The sequence below is a fragment of the Vombatus ursinus genome, unplaced genomic scaffold (assembly GCF_900497805.2).
Source record: "Vombatus ursinus unplaced genomic scaffold, bare-nosed wombat genome assembly UNPS02014818.1, whole genome shotgun sequence".
Lineage (NCBI taxonomy): Eukaryota > Metazoa > Chordata > Mammalia > Diprotodontia > Vombatidae > Vombatus > Vombatus ursinus.
Genome location: NW_020954596.1, coordinates 2866104 through 2885369, shown reverse-complemented (window position 1 = coordinate 2885369; position 19266 = coordinate 2866104). Strand labels below are relative to the sequence as shown.

General features: G+C 40.8%; 1 protein-coding gene across 3 annotated transcripts in view; it reads left to right on the top strand.

The window, feature by feature from the left end:
- Positions 1-19266, top strand: part of PTPRA (protein tyrosine phosphatase, receptor type A) — a 130012-nt gene that overhangs the window by 93160 nt on the left and 17586 nt on the right. For 2 of the 3 annotated variants that reach the window (XM_027835989.1, XM_027835991.1), the window contains 6 exons: positions 6419-6442; positions 8710-8794; positions 10593-10666; positions 10938-11074; positions 13117-13207; positions 14139-14215. In XM_027835989.1, the coding sequence (XP_027691790.1) occupies positions 6419-6442; positions 8710-8794; positions 10593-10666; positions 10938-11074; positions 13117-13207; positions 14139-14215 (488 nt within the window). The remainder of the gene's footprint in view (positions 1-6418; positions 6443-8709; positions 8795-10592; positions 10667-10937; positions 11075-13116; positions 13208-14138; positions 14216-19266) is intronic. The other variant, XM_027835992.1, reaches the window with a different exon arrangement.

Sequence of the window (19266 nt, the reverse complement as noted above, 5' to 3'; positions counted from 1 at the left end):
TGTATTTGAGAAACAAGGCTTTTATCAGAGAAACTTGCCCTTAGAACTTTTTGATATTACTTCATTGTCTATGGTACCTTTAATTAGGTCTATTTTTACTTTTGATTTGTCATGATTGCTACCCCCGCCTTTTTCACTTCAGTTGAAGCATATTAGATTCTGTTCCAGCTCTTTATTTTAACTCTGTGTACGTGTCTCTTTCTGTTTCAAGTGTGTCTCTTGTAAACAATGTATTGTTGGATTCTGGTTCCTATTCCATTTTGCTGTCTGCTTATGTTTTATGAGTGAGCTCATCCTATTCACATTCACAGTTATAATTACTAATTGTGTATTTCCCTCCATCCTTTTTTTTAGGTTTATCCTTCTCTCTCTCTTTATCCTGTCCCTCCTCAAAAATCTCTTATACTTTTGACCACTGTATCCTTTAATCTCTCTCCCTTTTATCATCCCCCCAACCCCGCCAAATTCTCACATCCCCTTCCTCCCCACCTATTTCCCTGTTGAGTAAGATAGACTTCTATACCCACCTGAGTATGTATTCTTCCCTCTTTTAATCAATTTTAGTGAGAGTGAGGTTCAAGCATTGCCTGCTACCCATGCATTTTCCCCTCCATTGTAAAGGCTCTTCCTTGCACTCCTCTTTTATTTGAAAGAATATTCCGTATTCCATCTTTCTCTTTTACCTCTTTCTCCCAGTTCATTCCTCTTTCTCAACACTTTATTTTTATTTTTCAGGGAGATCAAGCCAATATAATTGATTCATACTTGTGCTCTGTCTGTAAAGGTGCCTATATAAAGTTCTTAGGAGTTACAGATCATCATCTTCCCATATAGGAATGTAAACAGTTTAACCATATGAAGTCCTTTATGATTTCTCTTTCATGTTTACCTTTTTTATACTTATCTTGAGTCTTGTGTTGAATGTCAGATTTTCTATTCAGCTGTGGTCTTTTTATCAAGAATGCTTGAAAATCTTCTATTACATTAAATGTCAGTTTTTCCCTTAAGTGATTGTACTCCATTTTGCTGGGTAGATTATTCTTGGTTGTAATCCTAGCTCCTTTGCCTTCCAGAATATCATATTCCAATCCCTCCTGTCCTTTAATATGGAAGCTGCCAAAACTTGTATGATTCTGACTGTGGCTCCACAATATTTGAATTATTTCTTTCTTACTACTTGCAATATTTTCTCCTTGACCTGGGAGCTCTGGAATTTGGCTAGAATATTCCTGGGAGTTTTAATCATGGGATCTCTTTCAGGAGTTGGATTCTTTTAATTTCTATTTTACCCTCAGAAACTAAGATATGGGGCAGTTTTCCTTTATTATTTCTTAAAATATGATGCATAGGTTCTTTTTTTTTTTTCACGGCTTTCAGGTAGGCCAATAATTCTTAAGTTACCTCTCCTCGATCTATTTTCCAGGTCAGCGGTTTTTCTGATGAGATATTTCACATTTTCTTTTTTTTTTTTTTTCATTTTTTTACTTTGTTTTGTTTCTTGATGTTTCATGGAAACATTAGCTTCCACTTACCCAGTTGTAATTTTTAAAAATGTATTTCTTTTATTCTGAACTTAAGAAATAAAACAAGCATTAACATAACTAAGTGGGATAGAAAACCAGAGGATTGTACCTGAAATTGCAGATCTATTATGTACAAATTTTATTTGTAATATAATATATTATCATATTATTATATAATGTATAGTATTATAATACATAATATATAATAATACATTATATTACATTCTTTTCAGATATACAGCAGAGTTATCATGTGACTCTCTTTTTTCCTTCCCCTATCCCAAACTTTGAGATTACTACCATTAGACACAAATCTCTGTGTGTATACACATACATATACATATACATACACACATATACATATATGTGTCAGTTCTTTTTCTGGATTCAAATAGCATCTTCCTTCATAGGATCTTTGTGGCTAATTTGAGCATTTGTAATAGGATGACTTGGTTGCTCAAAGTTGTTCTTAAAATAATACTGCTGTTATTGTATACAATATTCTCTTGGTTCTGCTCATTTCACTCTTCATTATTTTATGGAGATCTCTCCATGCTTTTCTAAAATCATTGAGTTCATCATTTCTTATAGCAGAGTAATATTCCATCATGAGCATATACTACAATTTGTTTAGCCATTACCCAGTTAATGGGCATCCCTGCAATTTTCAGTTCTTTGCCCCTATAAAGAGAGCTGCTATAAATATTTTAGAATTTGTAGGTTCTTTTCCATTTTCCTTAATCATCTTGGGAAACAGACCTAATAGTGGTATTTCTGGGTTAAAGGGTATAGGCAGTTCAATAACTCTTTGGACATAATTCCAAATCTCTCTCCAAAATGGTTGGATCAGTTCACAGATCCACCAACAATGAATTAAGGTCCCAATTTTTCCACATCCCAGTTACAATTTGTTTTTGTTTTTGTTTTTTTGTTTTGTTTTGTTTTGTTTTTTTAGGCAATTGGGTTAAGTGACTTGCCCAGGGTCACACAGCTAGTAAGTGTCAAGTGTTTGGTCTGAGGCCGGATTTGAACTCAGGTCCTCCTGACTTCAGAGCCGGTACTCTATCCACCTAGCCACCTAGCTGCCCCCCAGTTACAATTTGTAATAAATTATTTTCTTTGTTGAGCTTTTGTACCTCCTTTTTCATTTGACCTATTTTGCTTTTAAAGGAATTCTTCAGTGAATTTTTGTGCCTTTTTTTTTTAACCATTAGGCCAATTCTGTTTTTTTAAGGTGTTATTTTTCTTCAGTATTTCTTGTGCCTCTTTTACCAAGCTGTTAATTCTTTTTTTCATAATTGTCTTGCATCCCTATCATTTCTTTTTCTAATTTTTCCTCTACCACTTTTATCTCTTTCTTTAACTCTTCCAGGAATTCTGGCTGGACTTCTTTCCAGTTAGCATTTTTCTTTGAGGCTTTGTCTGTAGCTATCTTCGCATTGTTGTCTTCTTTGGAGTTTGTCTTGGTCTTCTCTGCTACCATATTTGCTTTTTGTGTCTTCTGTTTTTTGTTTTGGTTTAGTTTTGGTTTTGTTTTGTTTTGTTTTGTTTTTGATGTTTGCTTATTTTCTCAGCCTCTTTCTCGACTTTTAACTCTTTGTTAAAATTGGGCTCTGCTCCCAAGGTGGACAGGGCACTTTCACAAGCTTCAAGTTTTTCATGCTGCTGTTTCAGAGCTAATTCTGGGTGTCTGTAAGTTTAGTGTTTCCACTCTGGTCTTTACCCAGGAAGGACTCCTGCTCTCCCACTGCCCCAGACTCTAGTGCTACTCTCTGAACTGTGACTTAGAACTGCACACGGGCAATAGAGTTGCCAATCAGCACCAGCTGTACCCAGTGCCAGCAAAAGGTCCCCTATCATCTCTTTCTGACCAGTTGTCTGACTCCATTACCATGTCTGGGCTGAGAGATTCAAAAGCTGCTGCCACTGCCACTGTTGAGGCCACCTCCAAGGCCTGCCGCTGCTGCCACTGTTGTACCCTGGACTAGCCCCCAGATTTCATAGACCTCTCCTGCCAACCTCTTAAGTTGTCTTAGACTGGAAAAATGTCTCATTCTAACTTTTTGTTGGCTCTGCTGCTCCAAAATTTGATTTGAAATTGCTTAGAGGGAAATGTTGGGAGAGTTTGGTTGGGTTGCTGCCTATACTTTGCTATCCTGGCTTTGTACCTCCAGCCACTAGCTTCTGCCTCCTCAGCGGCCACAGCTATGGAAATCTAGAAATCAAAGTTCTTGCCACAACGATTCTGTCAAATGATTCTGTTTCATAAATGCATGTGATTTTATCATTGGAAATAACATTAAAAAATAAAACATAAAAGATGCTTGACTATATACTTTGCCATTGTACCCTAAAGACCGTGGAGCCTTTCTACCTGACTTGCAGCTGAAATCTCCAATATATGTTGTCTCTTCCTATTAAAACATGTGCTTCTTGCTAGCAGGGACTGTTTTGCTTTTCTATTTGTGTGCACAGTATTTTGTACATAGTTAAGCATGTGATGAATTCTTTTTCATTCACTTATTTATCAATGCTATAATATGCCTTTGTGCCAGACTTGTTATCTCTTTTCTGAATTCTTCTTCTATTTCTTCATTCTGTCGAGGATAATCTATAGTATATCCTAATTATAGTATTTTTTCTGTTTCTGCTTCCATCGATCTTGACTCAAATGCTCTCCACCAAGGTTTCCCTTCTCTGGTTCCTAGATTTACTCAATAGTATATCTTTTTATTATACAGTGCTAATACACCATCCCTTTAATCTGTTCTACACTTCTAGTTCTAAAGTGTACATGGGCACCATCCCACAAAGTCCTCAATGATTGTATTTCCCTGGAAAATTTCATCTACAGCCAGTGGGTATTTATTCTCAATAACCCCGACAGATCACAGAATTAGATTTTGAGAGCTGGAAGGAATCTCAGCAGTCACCTGGTCAAATCCAGGCCCAAAAGGATTCCCTACTAAAGCATACTTAACAAATGGGCATCCAGCTTCTGCTTGAAGACACCCCCGCCCAAAAGAGGGAAACCACTGCCTCACAAGGCAGTCCATTCTACTTTGAGATCTCTCCAATTGTTAGAAACATTTTCCTTTTATCAAGCCTAAATTTGCCTCTTTGCAAATTACTCCTAATCCTTCCCTCTAGAATCAAATAGTGCAAGTTTAATCCCTCTTCCACATGACAGCCCTTCACATGTTTGGATAGAGAGAGCTCTCACATACTCCCTGACTTTCTACTTTTTCAGTAATAGAAATCATGGCTAATACTTAAACTTTCCATAACCCTCTCCTATCCTTCTACTTTGACTTGGCTTCCTCCTCCTTCACTTTCAGAAACATCTGCTCTAGTACTCAGGCCATTGATTCCCAAGTTACTATTCACTGGCAGCCATATTATTAGACTTTACTTATAACCCACTTCAAAAAAAGACTATCCAGTATGTATTTGTTTTGAAATGAATTTTGTTTTGAGACTGTTTGAAGAATTTGACACTATCCCATGAGAGAGGCAATCTTGTGTGTAGAATTACAATTCTTGTTTGGTTTTTCTGTGCTGTCTAGTCAGCAATCAGGTACTTATGTGTCAGGCGGAAGCTAGGTAGCACAGTGGATAGAGTGCCAGGCCTGGAGTCAGGAAGACTCATCTTCCTGAGTTCAAATGTGGGTTCAGATTCTTACTAGCTATGTTACCCTGGGCAAGTCACATAGGTTAGGGTTTGCCTCAGTTCCCTCATCTGTAAAATGATCTGGAAAAGAAAATGGCCAACCACTCCAGTATGCCCAAATGGGGTCACGAAGAGTTGGGCATGACTGAAGAAAAATGACTTGAATAACAACATGTGTCAGGAACTGTGTTGGGGATGCAAAAAAAAAGGCAAAAATGGTCCTTGTCCTTAAGAAACTCACAAAGAAGAGGAAAACTCCATTCATAGTCACTTTTGGAAGACTAGCTAAGGACAAGTATAGCTGAGAAAGTTTTAAGCATTTGCACTATATTGTGGGGAAGGCCAAAGAGGCTGCTAGGAGAGAGCCAGGAGTTCATCTTCTTATGCCTAGCCCTGGTAAGACCCTTCCTGGAATGTTTGTTTTGTAGGAGAAAGTGGAAAGATGGAAGGAGCTCAGAGAAAAACTATAAAAATGATTCAAGGGTCCAAAAGGGTGATTCAGAGGGTGACATGCCCTTTGTTTCTCCTCAGTTCAGAATGAGAAGAAGCCTAGTCTAGTGAAAAGAGCAGGAAGTAGATGTGGAGTCATAAGGCCTGGTTTCAAGACCCAACTTGCTACTAACTTTTTATAACCTAAGACAAGTCATTGCCCTCTTCTGAACCTTAATCTCTTTGGCCTTCAGATGGGAGTAGTAATACCCCACACTAGTGAAAATAGCTGTACATCTTGTTATAAATGCCTTCTAAGAAATGGGACTGGAGGATAGCTGATCTCATGAGAACTGATCAGCAATGTCATAAAGGATTATCAAGGACCACCACCATTAAAAACTGAAGATCAAGAGAATACTAATAAATCATCAGTAGGCACAAGATTGTCATTGTTGAATTTACTGGATCTGTATTCTTGTTAGAGGAGAGCCCTTCTTTCCTCTTTCCCTATCTCCCAGACTAGTATATGGATCAAATGAGATAATGCATGTGAAAGGACTTTGTAAACTTGAAAAGTCTCATACTCATATTATTGTTAATGAGATAAGGAAGTGGAAGAGAGGGTGCAAAAAAACAAGGGCAGCTTTCTTCAGCTCATTTTATTTTGGCTGGTTCTTTCTCACTATCAGAGCCACTGGATCAAATATTAAATTGTTAGGAGACTGTAGAAGTACTACTAGTTATTATATGTTTTCATCTTAATAAATGTTTCTATTTTCCACTTATTATACAGGTAATTCTGACTCGGAGAGAAGAGGTGAGAAACTCACCTTGTTCTTTATTGTCACTTCATTTAAGAAGCCAGTTCATTGTGCAGTGACTTTTTGTTTTCCTTTCCTACCCCCTCCTCCCACTCCCTGTCAATCTGTGGTGACCATATGTATGTATGATTTTGAGATTTTTAACTTTTAATTGATATTTTCATATTGACTTAACAGGAAATAGGAATATCAACAAAATCTACTACTACAAAAGACTGGTTTTCATACCTGAGAGATGCTAGTAGCTATTATGTATCATAACTTAAAAATCTTCTACACAAGGCTACTTTTCATATCTTATGAAAAGTATCTTAAGAGACTTCAGTAGCTATTTCAAATATATATGTAATATATAGACATCATAACATTTACTGAAGAGAATAATGTTTACAAATGATTACAACTTATTTTATGTCATTTTGTTTGCAGTGTGATAGGTAAAGATAGCTTATGGATTACAAAGTACTTTTCTTAGATCTAGTCCTATGAGGGAGGTAACATAACTATAATTACCTCCCATTTTATTTACAGTTGAGAAAACTGAAGCTCATAATGGAAAAACTTTAGTGACCTTTAGTCACCCAGCTAGTAAATTATGGAACCAAAAATCAGAACCACTCTTCCAGGTAGCTACTTAGCCTATAGATGTCATAGCTTTCAGTGATTTGGCACTATGAAGCACTTTTTCCTTCTTGGTGAAATTTTCTAAGAAATTTGCATCTTACTTGGGAGGGGTATACAACAATGCTTAATTTGTGATGGCAATTTATCTTGTGCCATAATCTCCCATATCTTATTGAACCAGACATTGGTTATGGATGGATTCTTCTGTCTCCATTGTTCATTTCTGCAGAAATTTGCAGCTATTTAGAGGAAAGTAATATATATGTGTTTTATATATATATCTTTGCTCATCACATTTTGTAGTATTTAAATAAGGTCCTGAGATAGTGCTAGTCCAAGAAAAGTTTATAGGTTAATGTTCTCTGTCCAAAAGTTTCATTATTTAAGATCATAACCTCCAAATAGATGAAATGGAATATTTTTACCCATAGCTTCTTCAGGTGAGCCCTAATTTTAACATGTATAATGGGACCAGCAATATAAAAATTAATGCTTTATGTTTAAAGACAAGTGAGAGTAGGAAATCAAATAAGCGTAAGCAGTCTTCATCTAGTGTGTCTTCAGTGTCTTACTCCTCTTTTCTGACATATCTTTCTTAAACTTCCTCTGTTTTCATGAATTCCAAGCAATCAGTTAATTTGGACAGAAGTCTTTTGGACACCCAGATCCATAAACTCCCAATTTCTCAAATTCCAGGATAGTTTTTAGTGGCTTAAGAACAAATTCTAATCTTCCTATAAATGTTGAATTTATAAACATTCAAATCATGGTACTTAAACATTCCACTACTACCTTATTTCCCCTTTAGTTCTTTACTAATGAGTATCATGGCATTTTGAACTATTTGATAAGGGCAATGAAGTACATTTGACTTCTACATTGTGGAGATTTGTGGATTTATTCCTAGTTGGAAGCATTTTTGTCAAATAAATGTTAAAGCCAGTAGCCTTTCCGATATTATTTTGTTTTTCTCTCTTTTCCATGTACCATATACAGCAAAACACTTTTTTTAGTAGCAAAGTACTAGAAACAAAGTAGAGGTGCCTGGTTGGGGAATGGTTGAACAAATTGTCATGCTTGAATGTAATGGAATATTATTATGCTATAAAAATAAATAATGGTAAGGAACACTCCTATCAGACTCATTAATATACTCATAGGATATTAGAGCTATAAAAAATCCATAGAGACCATCTGGGCCAATCCCTGATATTTTATATAAGAGGAAACTGAGACCTAGAGAGGTTAAGTGAATTGCTCAGGATTGCACTGTTAGTGGCAGAACCAGGACTGGAAGCTAGGTCTCTTCGTTCATCCCTATCTCCTTTGCCCTTTTCCCTTCCTCTTCTCCTCCTCCCTCCTCCTTCTTCTTCTTCCTTCTCCTCTCTCCTCCCTTTCCCATTTCTATCCTCCCTTCCCTTTCTCCTAATCCATCTTCCCTTCCCCTCCTCTCCTTCTTTCTCTTTCCCTCTTCTCTCCCCCCGCCCCCATCCCCTTTCCGTTTCCATTTTCTGTCAACAATAGAAGCATTTGGGTAAGGGGCCATGGCTTCCCAAGCCCACCCTTATAGTCGATGCTGATCTTCTAACCTGACTGTGTGTGTATGTGTGTGTGTGTGTGTGTGTGTTCTTGGTTTCAGATGAGACACCTATCATTGCAGTGATGGTGGCCCTGTCCTCTCTGCTAGTGATAGTGTTTATTATCATTGTTCTGTACATGTTAAGGTAAGAAACTTCAATGTCTCCATTCTGGCTTAATCCAGTTCACTTCAACACATGTGTCTTCATTTTCCGCAGTGTACAGGGCTGTGTGTTTTCCTCCCTGGGGGAGGCGGGGGAGGGTGAGCATGCCAGGATAGAGAGCAAAGTTCCCTGTGCTCTTACCCTTACAGTCTAGTAGGAGGGTAAGTGATGTAGGTGTATCATGATGATACAAGTTAGAATGTGGTAGATGTGTAGGAAAGATCAGACAGGCCTGAAGGATTGGGAAGTTGGGTTACTTCATTTTACTTGCTTTAGTCTGATACAATAGAAAGGGGTGCCATTTGCTCCTTAGAACTTGTATGGAAAAAAGAGGGATATAGTGGCTGATAAGCCACCCAGGGCTTCAGCAGTAAAAGTGCTCTTTAACAAATGATTTCTTAGGGAAACAAAGCAGCTCTCATCAAGATGCTAAATACAGTCACTAATGTGGTGACACTAGTGGGAGGGGATAGATAGAGTGCCCATCTGTGGTCCAGGCTTCCTGGGGAGGGGAGCACACACATCTGATGAGATGGAATTCAGCCTGCAATCATAGACTTCATGTCTAAAAGTGGTAGATACTTTATTTTAGGATTTTCCTCTATCTGAGTTGGTTGTTTTTAAAAACATGTTGTTCCCTTTGCCAAAGAGGAAAAAATGTCCTTGGCCTGAGCCTCTGAACATTGGGAGAAGTTTGGTGGGTGTTAAGGATGGTGAACTTTGAGCGTTGTCATTAAAAATAATGGCCTGATGAGTGGGTGAGAAAGCTAGAACAGGGATTAGTCCTGCCCTTCTGCCCAGCTTCTGGGCCCTGCCAGTACAGTGGTAGAACTGACCTCCTCACCTACCCCTGTAACATGCTAAAGGCTTTATACCTATGAAATATTATGAATCTTAAAGAGCACCATAGCAGTAGGGGAACTATTTGAGATTGTTAGCAGTATCACCATGATTACTAGTGGCATTGGGGGTAGGTATGGGAATATGGGATTTTTAACTCTTGGGTAGAGGATGATATACAACATCCTGAGATATACAATAGCCATCTTTACATCCCTTCTTCTCCTCAAAGAACTAGCTTTCACAGAGTTATAGTGCTACAGAGATTCCCAGCCCCTATCCCTACAGCCCCAGATGGTAGGTCTGTATCCAAGAAATCTTGCTGGGAAGATGAGACAGATCCTTTGGCTAGGCTAGCATCTAGGTTGGAACTCTCTGGGGAGACACACGAATTGTAAGACTCCTTGGAAGCCTCAAACTGTGCTTTGGTACTAGGACTTCCCTTTCTGCCCAATAGAGTTACAGACCTTAGGAGGGGTTCTGGTATTAAATAGCCTGACACAGAAGCAGGTTTTCTACCTATGATATCCAAAGGCCAGAGTAAATCTCCTTGCTCTGACACAGGACAGATCTCTCTCACTCCTCTTCCTTTACCCCAAGAAGTTATGAGGGGTAAAAATGGACAGTTTTGGTATGGGGGTTTTTCTTAGGGTCCTTGTGTTCCAGTGGACATGCAATGTGGTGTGTGATAAGTACAAAATCCTACAGTTTTATCTCCAAGTGATGTAGTATTGTAATGGCAGGATGTGATGTCTAAAAGGGAGTTGGTTTACTGTTGTCACTGAGCAGGGGTTCTTCTCTATTCATATATTCCTGGAAAGGTTGAAATGAACGCCATAGAAAATGGCCCCAGTCACAGTGACACATTAAACCTTCTTCCAAAGAATGCCATTTCTGTTCTTGGGCTCCAGATGCCCATTTTTATGTGCTCTCCCATTAGGTTCAAGAAGTACAAACAGGCTGGGAGCCATTCCAATTCCTTTCGCTTGTCCAATGGACGAACTGACGACATGGGTAAGGCTGCTGGCAATGATCTGTCTCTGCATGAGATTTAGTGGGCAAGGAAAATGGGGGTCTGGTGATACCCCCATGGGCAAATGATAGCATCAGAGTGCCCCCACACATACCCTCAGCACCTGAGACTGACCAAAGACAGCGACTCTGTCCCTTTATGTTGATGCTGGGGCTGTCTTGGCCCATGGTAGCAAGCAGTGAGTTATCAGGCAGGGGGCTGGCCTTTTCTAGGCCTTGAGTGACTGACCACTTCCCCCTTGTGCTGCTGCAGAGCCTCAAAGCATGCCACTTCTGGCCAGGTCTCCAAGCACCAATAGGAAGTATCCTCCGCTGCCAGTGGACAAGCTGGAAGAGGAGATTAACCGACGCATGGCTGATGATAATAAGCTCTTCCGAGAAGAATTCAACGTGAGCCGTTTGTTTCCCCTGTGACTGGGTGGGCATTGTGGTTCTAGGAAGTCATTTGGGAAGCAGGCTCTAGTCTAAGGATGAGAGACCTGTTCACTGTCCACCTCTTTGGTTGCAGAGACAGGTTTCTAATGTGCTATGGGTAAGAGAGACACTTGGCTGTAGCCTCATCTGATTCTATCAAGCAGAGAAAGAGTTGGCTTCTTGCCCTCACTCCCCTTCTTGCATTAAGCTAGCTGTGGGCTCATAATTCAGGCCGCTTGACAACCTAGGCAGGAACTGTTAGGTGAATGCAGAGTGCTAAGTGTATTCAGGGCCAAAACATTAAGAGAGTTCCTAGTCAAAAAGGAGTGAAATGGCAAGCCAGGCTCCCAAGCAAGTCTGAGGTTGTCGCTACGGCCAGGCCTGGGCTGAAAGGAACTTTGCTGCCATCTTGTGTCTCTAGCTGGTTTAGAAATATCATTGGCCCCAAACTCAGAAGGAAGTATCCTGTGCCACAATTGTGCTCGGAATCATCCCAAACTGGAAAGGGCCTTAAAAATAAGTTATCTGGCCTATGTCCAGTCAAGAATCCCCTCCACAGCACACCTTCTAAGAGTCCATACAATTTCCATTCTCCATCTCTAATTGCGCTCTAACCCTAACCCTACTACTGTTTTCCAAGGCAACCCATCCTACTTTTGGACAATTTTCATTGTTAGAAAATTTTCCCAAGCCAGACTCTGCCTTCTCAAACACTCCAACCTCCCAGCTTTGTTCTTCTGCTTTCTGTGGACAAGAAGAACAAATTCAATGCCCAGAGATAACTCATGCATCTTATTGTTGCCATCAGCCCATGAGGGAGATTTTCATGTTCGACTCTAGAATGTGGGGAGACAAGAGTCTCCTTTATCTCCTTTCCTATTGGCCTTTGGCTATTCAGTCTGACCCTTCCTATCCAAGGCCTCATTTTAAAGGACCAGTTCCACATATTTTGTAGGTACCCCACTTTCCTTGGGCACTGGTTGCTCCTCTTTTCCCAAATCCAGGCCTTCATGAAGGCATAGTTTGGATTCAATGCAAGAAATCAAATCAGAAATCAGCAAGCATTTATTAAATATTTACCATGTACCAGGCACCAGGGAATACAAATACAAGCAGAAAAACAGTCCCCGCCCTCAAATTGCTTACATTCTAATGGAGGAAGAAAACACTTAAAAGAAAGCTGCAGAGTAGGCAAGAGGAGAGCTTGGGAATAGGGCTGTGGGAGTGAAGAGGAATGAAGATGGACGGAGGGTCTGGGAGAAATTAGCCAGTCAGAGGCTGTAGACCCAGAGGGTTCTTCCAGTGTGAGAAAGCCTAGGGGTGGAGTAAACTTCTAAGGTGAAGAGGTTTCTTAAGTTTTGTGCAAGGCAGATGGCAGGTGTTGGTGATATAGACAAGACAGGCCCTGTCTTCAGGGAGCTTGCATTCTACTATAGGGACTCTGCCATGTATACAAACAAGTCTAATACAAGGAAAATGGAGACAGGAGAGAACACTAACAATGAGGGGACAGGGATTGGATGGGGAGGGGCATTGGGGAAGGCTTCATGGAGGAAGTTCCTATTCCCTACAGTCCAAACACTAGTGTTTTTCTAGACCCTATTTCCTTTCAGTTAGGGACTGTGATAAAGGAACTATAGAGCTGCGTTGCAAAGGAAGGAGTCTTGGTGTCTTGCTGGAAAATCATCTGTCCCTCTGCTGTGTGCGCCATGCAGCCCATCTCTGTGTATTAGGCCAAGAAAGAGCTTTCTCCCCACAATGACAGTACAGATGATGCAATATTTTAGACCTTTAGAAACAACTTGGATTATTTTTTTTGGTGGGGTGGGGGAAGGAGGGCAGTGAGTGCTAGACAGTAAGATTTGCCATGGTCATGGACCTATCTAGCTTCTGTCACAAAAAAGGAAAGTACCCATTTATCATCCAGCATGGGCAAAAGGAGTTTGCATTGCAGGGTTGCTTACTGATTGTCAGTAATCATTTTTAGTAACTTATCTTATTTTTCTTATGTCCTCCAGGCTCTCCCAGCCTGTCCTATCCAGGCTACCTGTGAAGCTGCTTCCAAGGAAGAAAACAAAGAGAAAAACAGATATGTGAACATCTTGCCTTGTACGTGCTTCTGGGATGTCTCATGAAATTCTCTCTAGTTGAGAATTTACAGGGACTTCTGAGTCAATACTTTGAGGGTTAAAAGGAGAACAATATTTAGTAGTAAAAGCAGAGTTATGCTGCAGAGCTAAGAGACCTTATGGCTTCCAGAGTATCTTCCTAGGCCCAACACCACTCAGTGCTTGCTTCCATCACTCAAGACTCATTCACTTAACAAACATTTCCTGAGCTTTTGCTCTGTGTAAGGACCTGTGCTTGGCTCTGAGGAGAAGATAACACAAATGATTCCAAAATGAACTCAGCCTATGAGGAGCTTACAATAAAAGTAGGTGACAATAATCACACTCCTGTGCTTATGTGCTCAACTACAATGACTGATAAACCTCCTAATGAGACTCGACAGGCTTCCACAGAGAGCATGCTCCTGTATGTTTTGCCTGACTATGCATATTTGTTCCAAGCAGATTCCCCAGAGCCAAACATAAAGGGATAGAGACAGGTGCCCTGCAGCCCTAATGCAAGGAAAGAAGCTGGCAAGGCCAGGAGACAGAACCATAGTAGGAGCTTAACAGACTTAATGATTTCTCTGGGCCCAGCAAAGGGCTTGGTGTCTATACTGTGACATTTCATTGTGTCCTTACATTGCCCTGGTCCCAGTTTCAAAGATCCATAGACCCATGTGTCAGATGTAAGGATTCTTACTTTGCTAGGCTGTCCACCTCTTGATCCACTTCAGGCTAGTGTCTTTTACTGATAAGTCAGGAAGGAGAAGTCAAGGAAAGTGGAAGATGGGGCCCTGGTGAGTAGGTGAGCCTGGACCCACGGGTGGTAGTGGAAAACTATCCTTCAAGAATCTGAAGGGGACATGGGACAGAGAACGTTAACTATGGGTTTCAAAGGGAAGCGTCATGGCTGTTGCTTTCTCTTCCAGATGACCATTCCAGGGTACACCTGACACCGGTTGAAGGGGTTCCAGATTCTGACTATATCAATGCCTCATTCATTAATGTAAGAGCTTCAGCTCCCTTCATCACTCACCTGAATGGCTGCATGTCACCACAGCCTGCCTGCCCCTGCCCAGCTTGCTGGGCATGATGTTTGTCCATCTATCTCTCTGTCTCTTACTTGTGGTATCTTTGCAATGCTTCTGTGGCCAGCAAGGAAGTCACTGTCTCCCTGTAAATGGAAACTCTGGATAAGAATTAGTATCTAAAAAGACCTCAACACGTTGAAATGGTGCCAGAAACAATAAGATATCAACTGATTGATAGGGGAAGGGGTTGGAAAAACACACCAGACGAGAGCTTCTGAGCAACAGGACTAGAATTCCCAAAACCTCAGGGTTACCCCTAAACCCCCTAAAGCCCTGAGGAGAGGAGTAGCCAGCCACTCTCACAGATAGATGGTATGAGAGCTAGGATTTGAAATAAGGCTCTTCTGATTTAGAGTCCAGTGCTCTTTCCACTATGCCATTCTGACTCACTTGTGAGTCCTCTATCCTGTGTGTAGCAGATTGCTTCAAACCTAAATCCACTTTACATTTATCCCAGCATTATGTCCCTTGCAAATTTGGTAAGCTTATCATCTACCCATTCGTGTAAGTTATCACAATCTATTTCTGTATTTAAGGAAGAGACACAGCTTGAACTCAGAACAAACTTGCCAAGTTACAATTTATTCTATCAAGGCAGAAGATGCACTGAGGGTGTGGCACCCTGGGTCACTTTTTGCCTGGTCAGTGTCAGATGTACTGAGACTGATCTTCTTACCACTGGGGCTTACACCATTTTACCCTTGGGAAATAATAAACAAAGGAAACTGTTGCAGTTTATAAATGCACGCATCTAGGCTAAACAAGCCCCGAACACCCTTGATTACACCATTCATAAGTAGGGCAAAGAAGAATGCATGCAGAGGTTGATATAATTCCTTTGATGCCCAGTGATTGCACTTATGGATTCATCAGTTACTATTTATGTCTATATGTCCCCTCTTTCCTTTCTAAGAGAAGGGGTCTGATCTGACCAGTCTACCTCTCATTGATAAAATTGTTGAACAGAACAGAGCAAAAGACAGAGGCTTGCAACTGCTACCAGAGCCTTCTTCCAGACTGATATCAACTCATTATCATTATTCTTCAAGTCTAGTCATTGAACTGGTTTTGAATCCGTTTGATGTATCTTGTCTCTGAGGCAATTATGGTAGACTTAGTGTGCCTGGACTTCAGTGAGACGTTTGACAGTGTCAGCATTCCCCTGCTCTACTGTTATCCTGTTATACCCCCAAAAAGTCCACAAAAATGGGGGGCCCTTGAGCTTGATAGGAAAGGGCTTTGAAGTTTGGGGAACATATGAGCTTCGAGGAGGTTAGAGAAGAGAAGTTGAAAGAGAAGCCTCCAAGACAAGAGAAAGATACAGGATCTTCAGTGAGAGCTTATTTGTGAATGGGAGAGTATGGGACATTTGGATGAGCTGATGAAAGGACCATAACTAGTGCCTCTATCTTCACCTCAAGGGACATTAATATTGACCTTCCTGATGAGCACGAAAATTACTTCAATCAGAAGAGGCCTAGGTAGAGTCACCTCTATCTCAGTTTCCTCATCTGTAAAATGAAGCAGCTCTCTATGCAAGGGTATCAGAAACATTCTGCATTCTTCTTGTGGTCAGTTAGCTATCCAAAGCTAAGAACCTCTTTTGCAGATTTTTTTCCCCTGGACTGGCTTCAAAACTCTTAAGTTGATCTGTAGTATGTTGAGGATCAGTCAGAGTTTACTACCTATACAAAGCCAGATTCCATCCTTCCCACGAGGAAGACCGAATCTGACCTTATTTCTTCCTCATACCTTGTTTGATTAAACAGTGACGACACATGGACACACATATACATACAGGCACCCACATACATGTACTTAATCCTAAGGAAGGAGCCCAGCCACAGTATTCCTGGGCCACCTATAGACCCTGCTCCTGAGGGATAGTCTGAAGAGTGGCCTTATCTTCAGTGGCCTTGTCTGCAAAGTATCAGCAGCTCAAACCCACCATTGTTTAGTTTCAGACTTTCTGTGCCTCATTATTTCTAGAAAAACCTAAATGATGACTGATTCACAGTCACAGAATCTTGGAGTTGGAAGGGCCTCAGACGTGCAACTCTTCTACATCTTATGGAACAAGTGGTCATCAGCCTTTGCTTGAAAACTTCTAGGGAGGAAAAAGCCACTACCTTCTCGGGCAGCCCGTTCTATTTTTGAATAACTTGTGAGAAACTTTTTCTTTGTTTTGAGTCTGAATTTCGCTATACAACTTCCACCCACTGCTTCTAATTGTGCTTTCTGAGACCAGTCAGGAAAAAAAAAGCCTAATATGTCTTCTATGTGAAAGCCTTCCAAATACTTGAAGACAGTTCCTCGCTGAAGGAGGCTCCTCTAAACTTTCCCTATAAGCTAAGTATTCCCATCTCCTTCAGAGTTGGTCCTCATATCACATAAATTTGGGGCCCTTTACCACCCCTGTTGCCCTTCCCAGAAACTGCAGTTTATCAGTATCTTTCCCACTTCTAACATTTAATACTTATGTGACCATGGACAAGTAATCCGAATTCTCTGGGCCTCAATTTCCTCATCTGTAAAATGAGGAGATTGGATCAAGTGGCCTCTGAGCTCCCTTTAGTTATAAATCTGTGAACCTCCATGTGGTGCCGTGAGTTAAACCTGAAATCCCAGATGTGGCCTAAACAGGGTAGAGTATAGTGAGACTATCACTTTCGTAGACCTGGACACTACCTCTCTTCTGAGAGCTTGACATTGCATTAACTGTCTTGGCAGGCCTGTCATATTGTCAGCTCATGTTGTAGCACCACACTTAAACCCCTAGATCTTTTTCAAATAAAATGTTCCCTAGCTATGTCTCTCTAATCTTGTACTTGTGAAATTGACTTTTCTTAACCCAAATGTAAGACTTTGCTTAATGTTCCAACTTAAGATAATTTTGAATCATGACATCCATTGTGTTAGCTGATCTCCCCCACCCCCAACTTTGTTTTATCTGTAAATTTAATAAGTATAACATCTATGTATCCAAGTCATTGATAAAAGTATTCAATAGCATAATGCCAAGGGCAGATCCCTGGTGTGCTCCACTGGAAATGACCTTTCTTCTGACATTTCCTACCCCAGTAATCTCTGCATCTATCCTGGAGCTTAGACAAACAAATTTATGTCACACCAGAAGAAGCAACAAACTCCTACTAGGAAGGTGGTAGATGGTACAAACAGCCAACTTCTGTGTGGGACAAGAAGAAAACAAACTTCCTTCAGTAAATGCAACCTGAGGCAGGAGCCTTGGGAATTGCAATTTAGACTTCCCACAGCAGCTATATATCAGACCTCCCAGGAGATGGTACTCTGTCTTATAGCTCAAAAACAATTTTATCTCTACATACCTTGAGTTATACCTGCTCAGGGAGCCATAACAGATGCTAATACTTGAGAAATTGCAGTCATAGAACTGCCTTAGAAGGAGGAAGCTGTATTGAATTTCATTCCCAAGCCTTGATTTTTACTCTGGATGTTGGCTCAGTCATCGAAGCTTGCTTGGCAGAGACCTTTTTCCTAAGCCTGGCAGCTTTTAGAGAAGTTGCATCCCCAAGCAGTGTTTGCTTCCTGCCATCACCCCAGCAAGTGTTTCCTTCTCCACCTTTATGGTGCTTTTAAAAGCCAAGAATGAAATTCTGTAGACAACATTTCTGCCATAGACGGCATTCATAGTATTACTGTAGAGCTCAAAACAAAACAAAAAACTCTTGGAAGCTATCTTGTTCAACTCCTTCAATTTGCAGATGGTAAAACTGAGGTAGAGGTGACTCTACTAGGCCTTCCTGATTGAGGGATTCATCATACCTATTCAGAAGGTCATTGTTAATGTCCCTCTAGGTGAAGGCAGAAGTATCTGTCTTGTATGCTCTGGATGGCTTCTCCAATCTCAATCCATGAACCAATGGGAATGAAAGCATGAATGCTGAAGTCTTAAGAAGTAGACAAACTAGGGTATGATTCTCCAGAATGTCTGGTTATGATTTTAAGGACAGGTGCTACATGCCCTGCTGTTTACCCATCATGCCCCAGCTTGAAAGCCGGAACCAACAAATTTCAAAGGGTAGCAGTCCCCAGCAATGTAGCAGCTCTAATCTAAGAAGTGCTGCCTGAGTGGTACCTGTAGAGCTAGAGATGCAGTGGTCTCTTTCAGTGACAGGGGCTGAGATGTAGTGTGTCCAGTACGTACAAGTGGTCTAAGGCAGTGGAACCAAATAACTGTAGTTCAGTGGAAAAAGGCCAGACCCTGGGGTCAGAGGACCTAGGTTCAAATCCCACTTGTGATACTTACTACTTGTGCAATCTAGAAAGCTATTCAACCTCCTTTCATCTCAGTTTTCTCATTTAGAAAACAAGGGGATTAGATAAAACAGCCTCTGAATTTACTTCTAGCCTCAAATCCTATATCTATAAAGTTTGGAGAAGCGAGTTGGTTTAGTGGGGAAAGAGTTCCATTTTGGATCTATTGAGTTTGAGATGTTTATAGGATGATTCAGTTGAAGCTATCTAGTACATAAAGAATTGATACAGGATTGGAATTCGAGAGACATTAGGGGTGTATATCTAGTTTTAGGTACTGTCTAAAAAAATGGAATTGAACCAGTGGGTGCTTGTGAGATCATCAAGAGAGGTGGTCATAGTGGGGCAGCTTGGTGATGCAGTGGATAGAGCAACGGCCCTGGAGTCAGGGGGACTTGAGTTCAAATCTGGCCTCAGACCAGACACTTGACACTTACCAGCTGTGTGACACTGGGCAAGTCACTTAACCCCAATTGCCTAAAAAAAGAAAGAGAGAGGGAGAGATGGCCATAGGAACGTAGATTTGGAATTGGAAAAGGCCTTAAAAACCATCCAGTACAGCTCCCTCATTTTATAGATAAATAAACTGAGGCTCAGAGATTAAGTGATTTGCCCAGTATTACACAGCTAGCAAATATCTGAGGTAGAGTTTGAACTCAGGTTTTCCTGA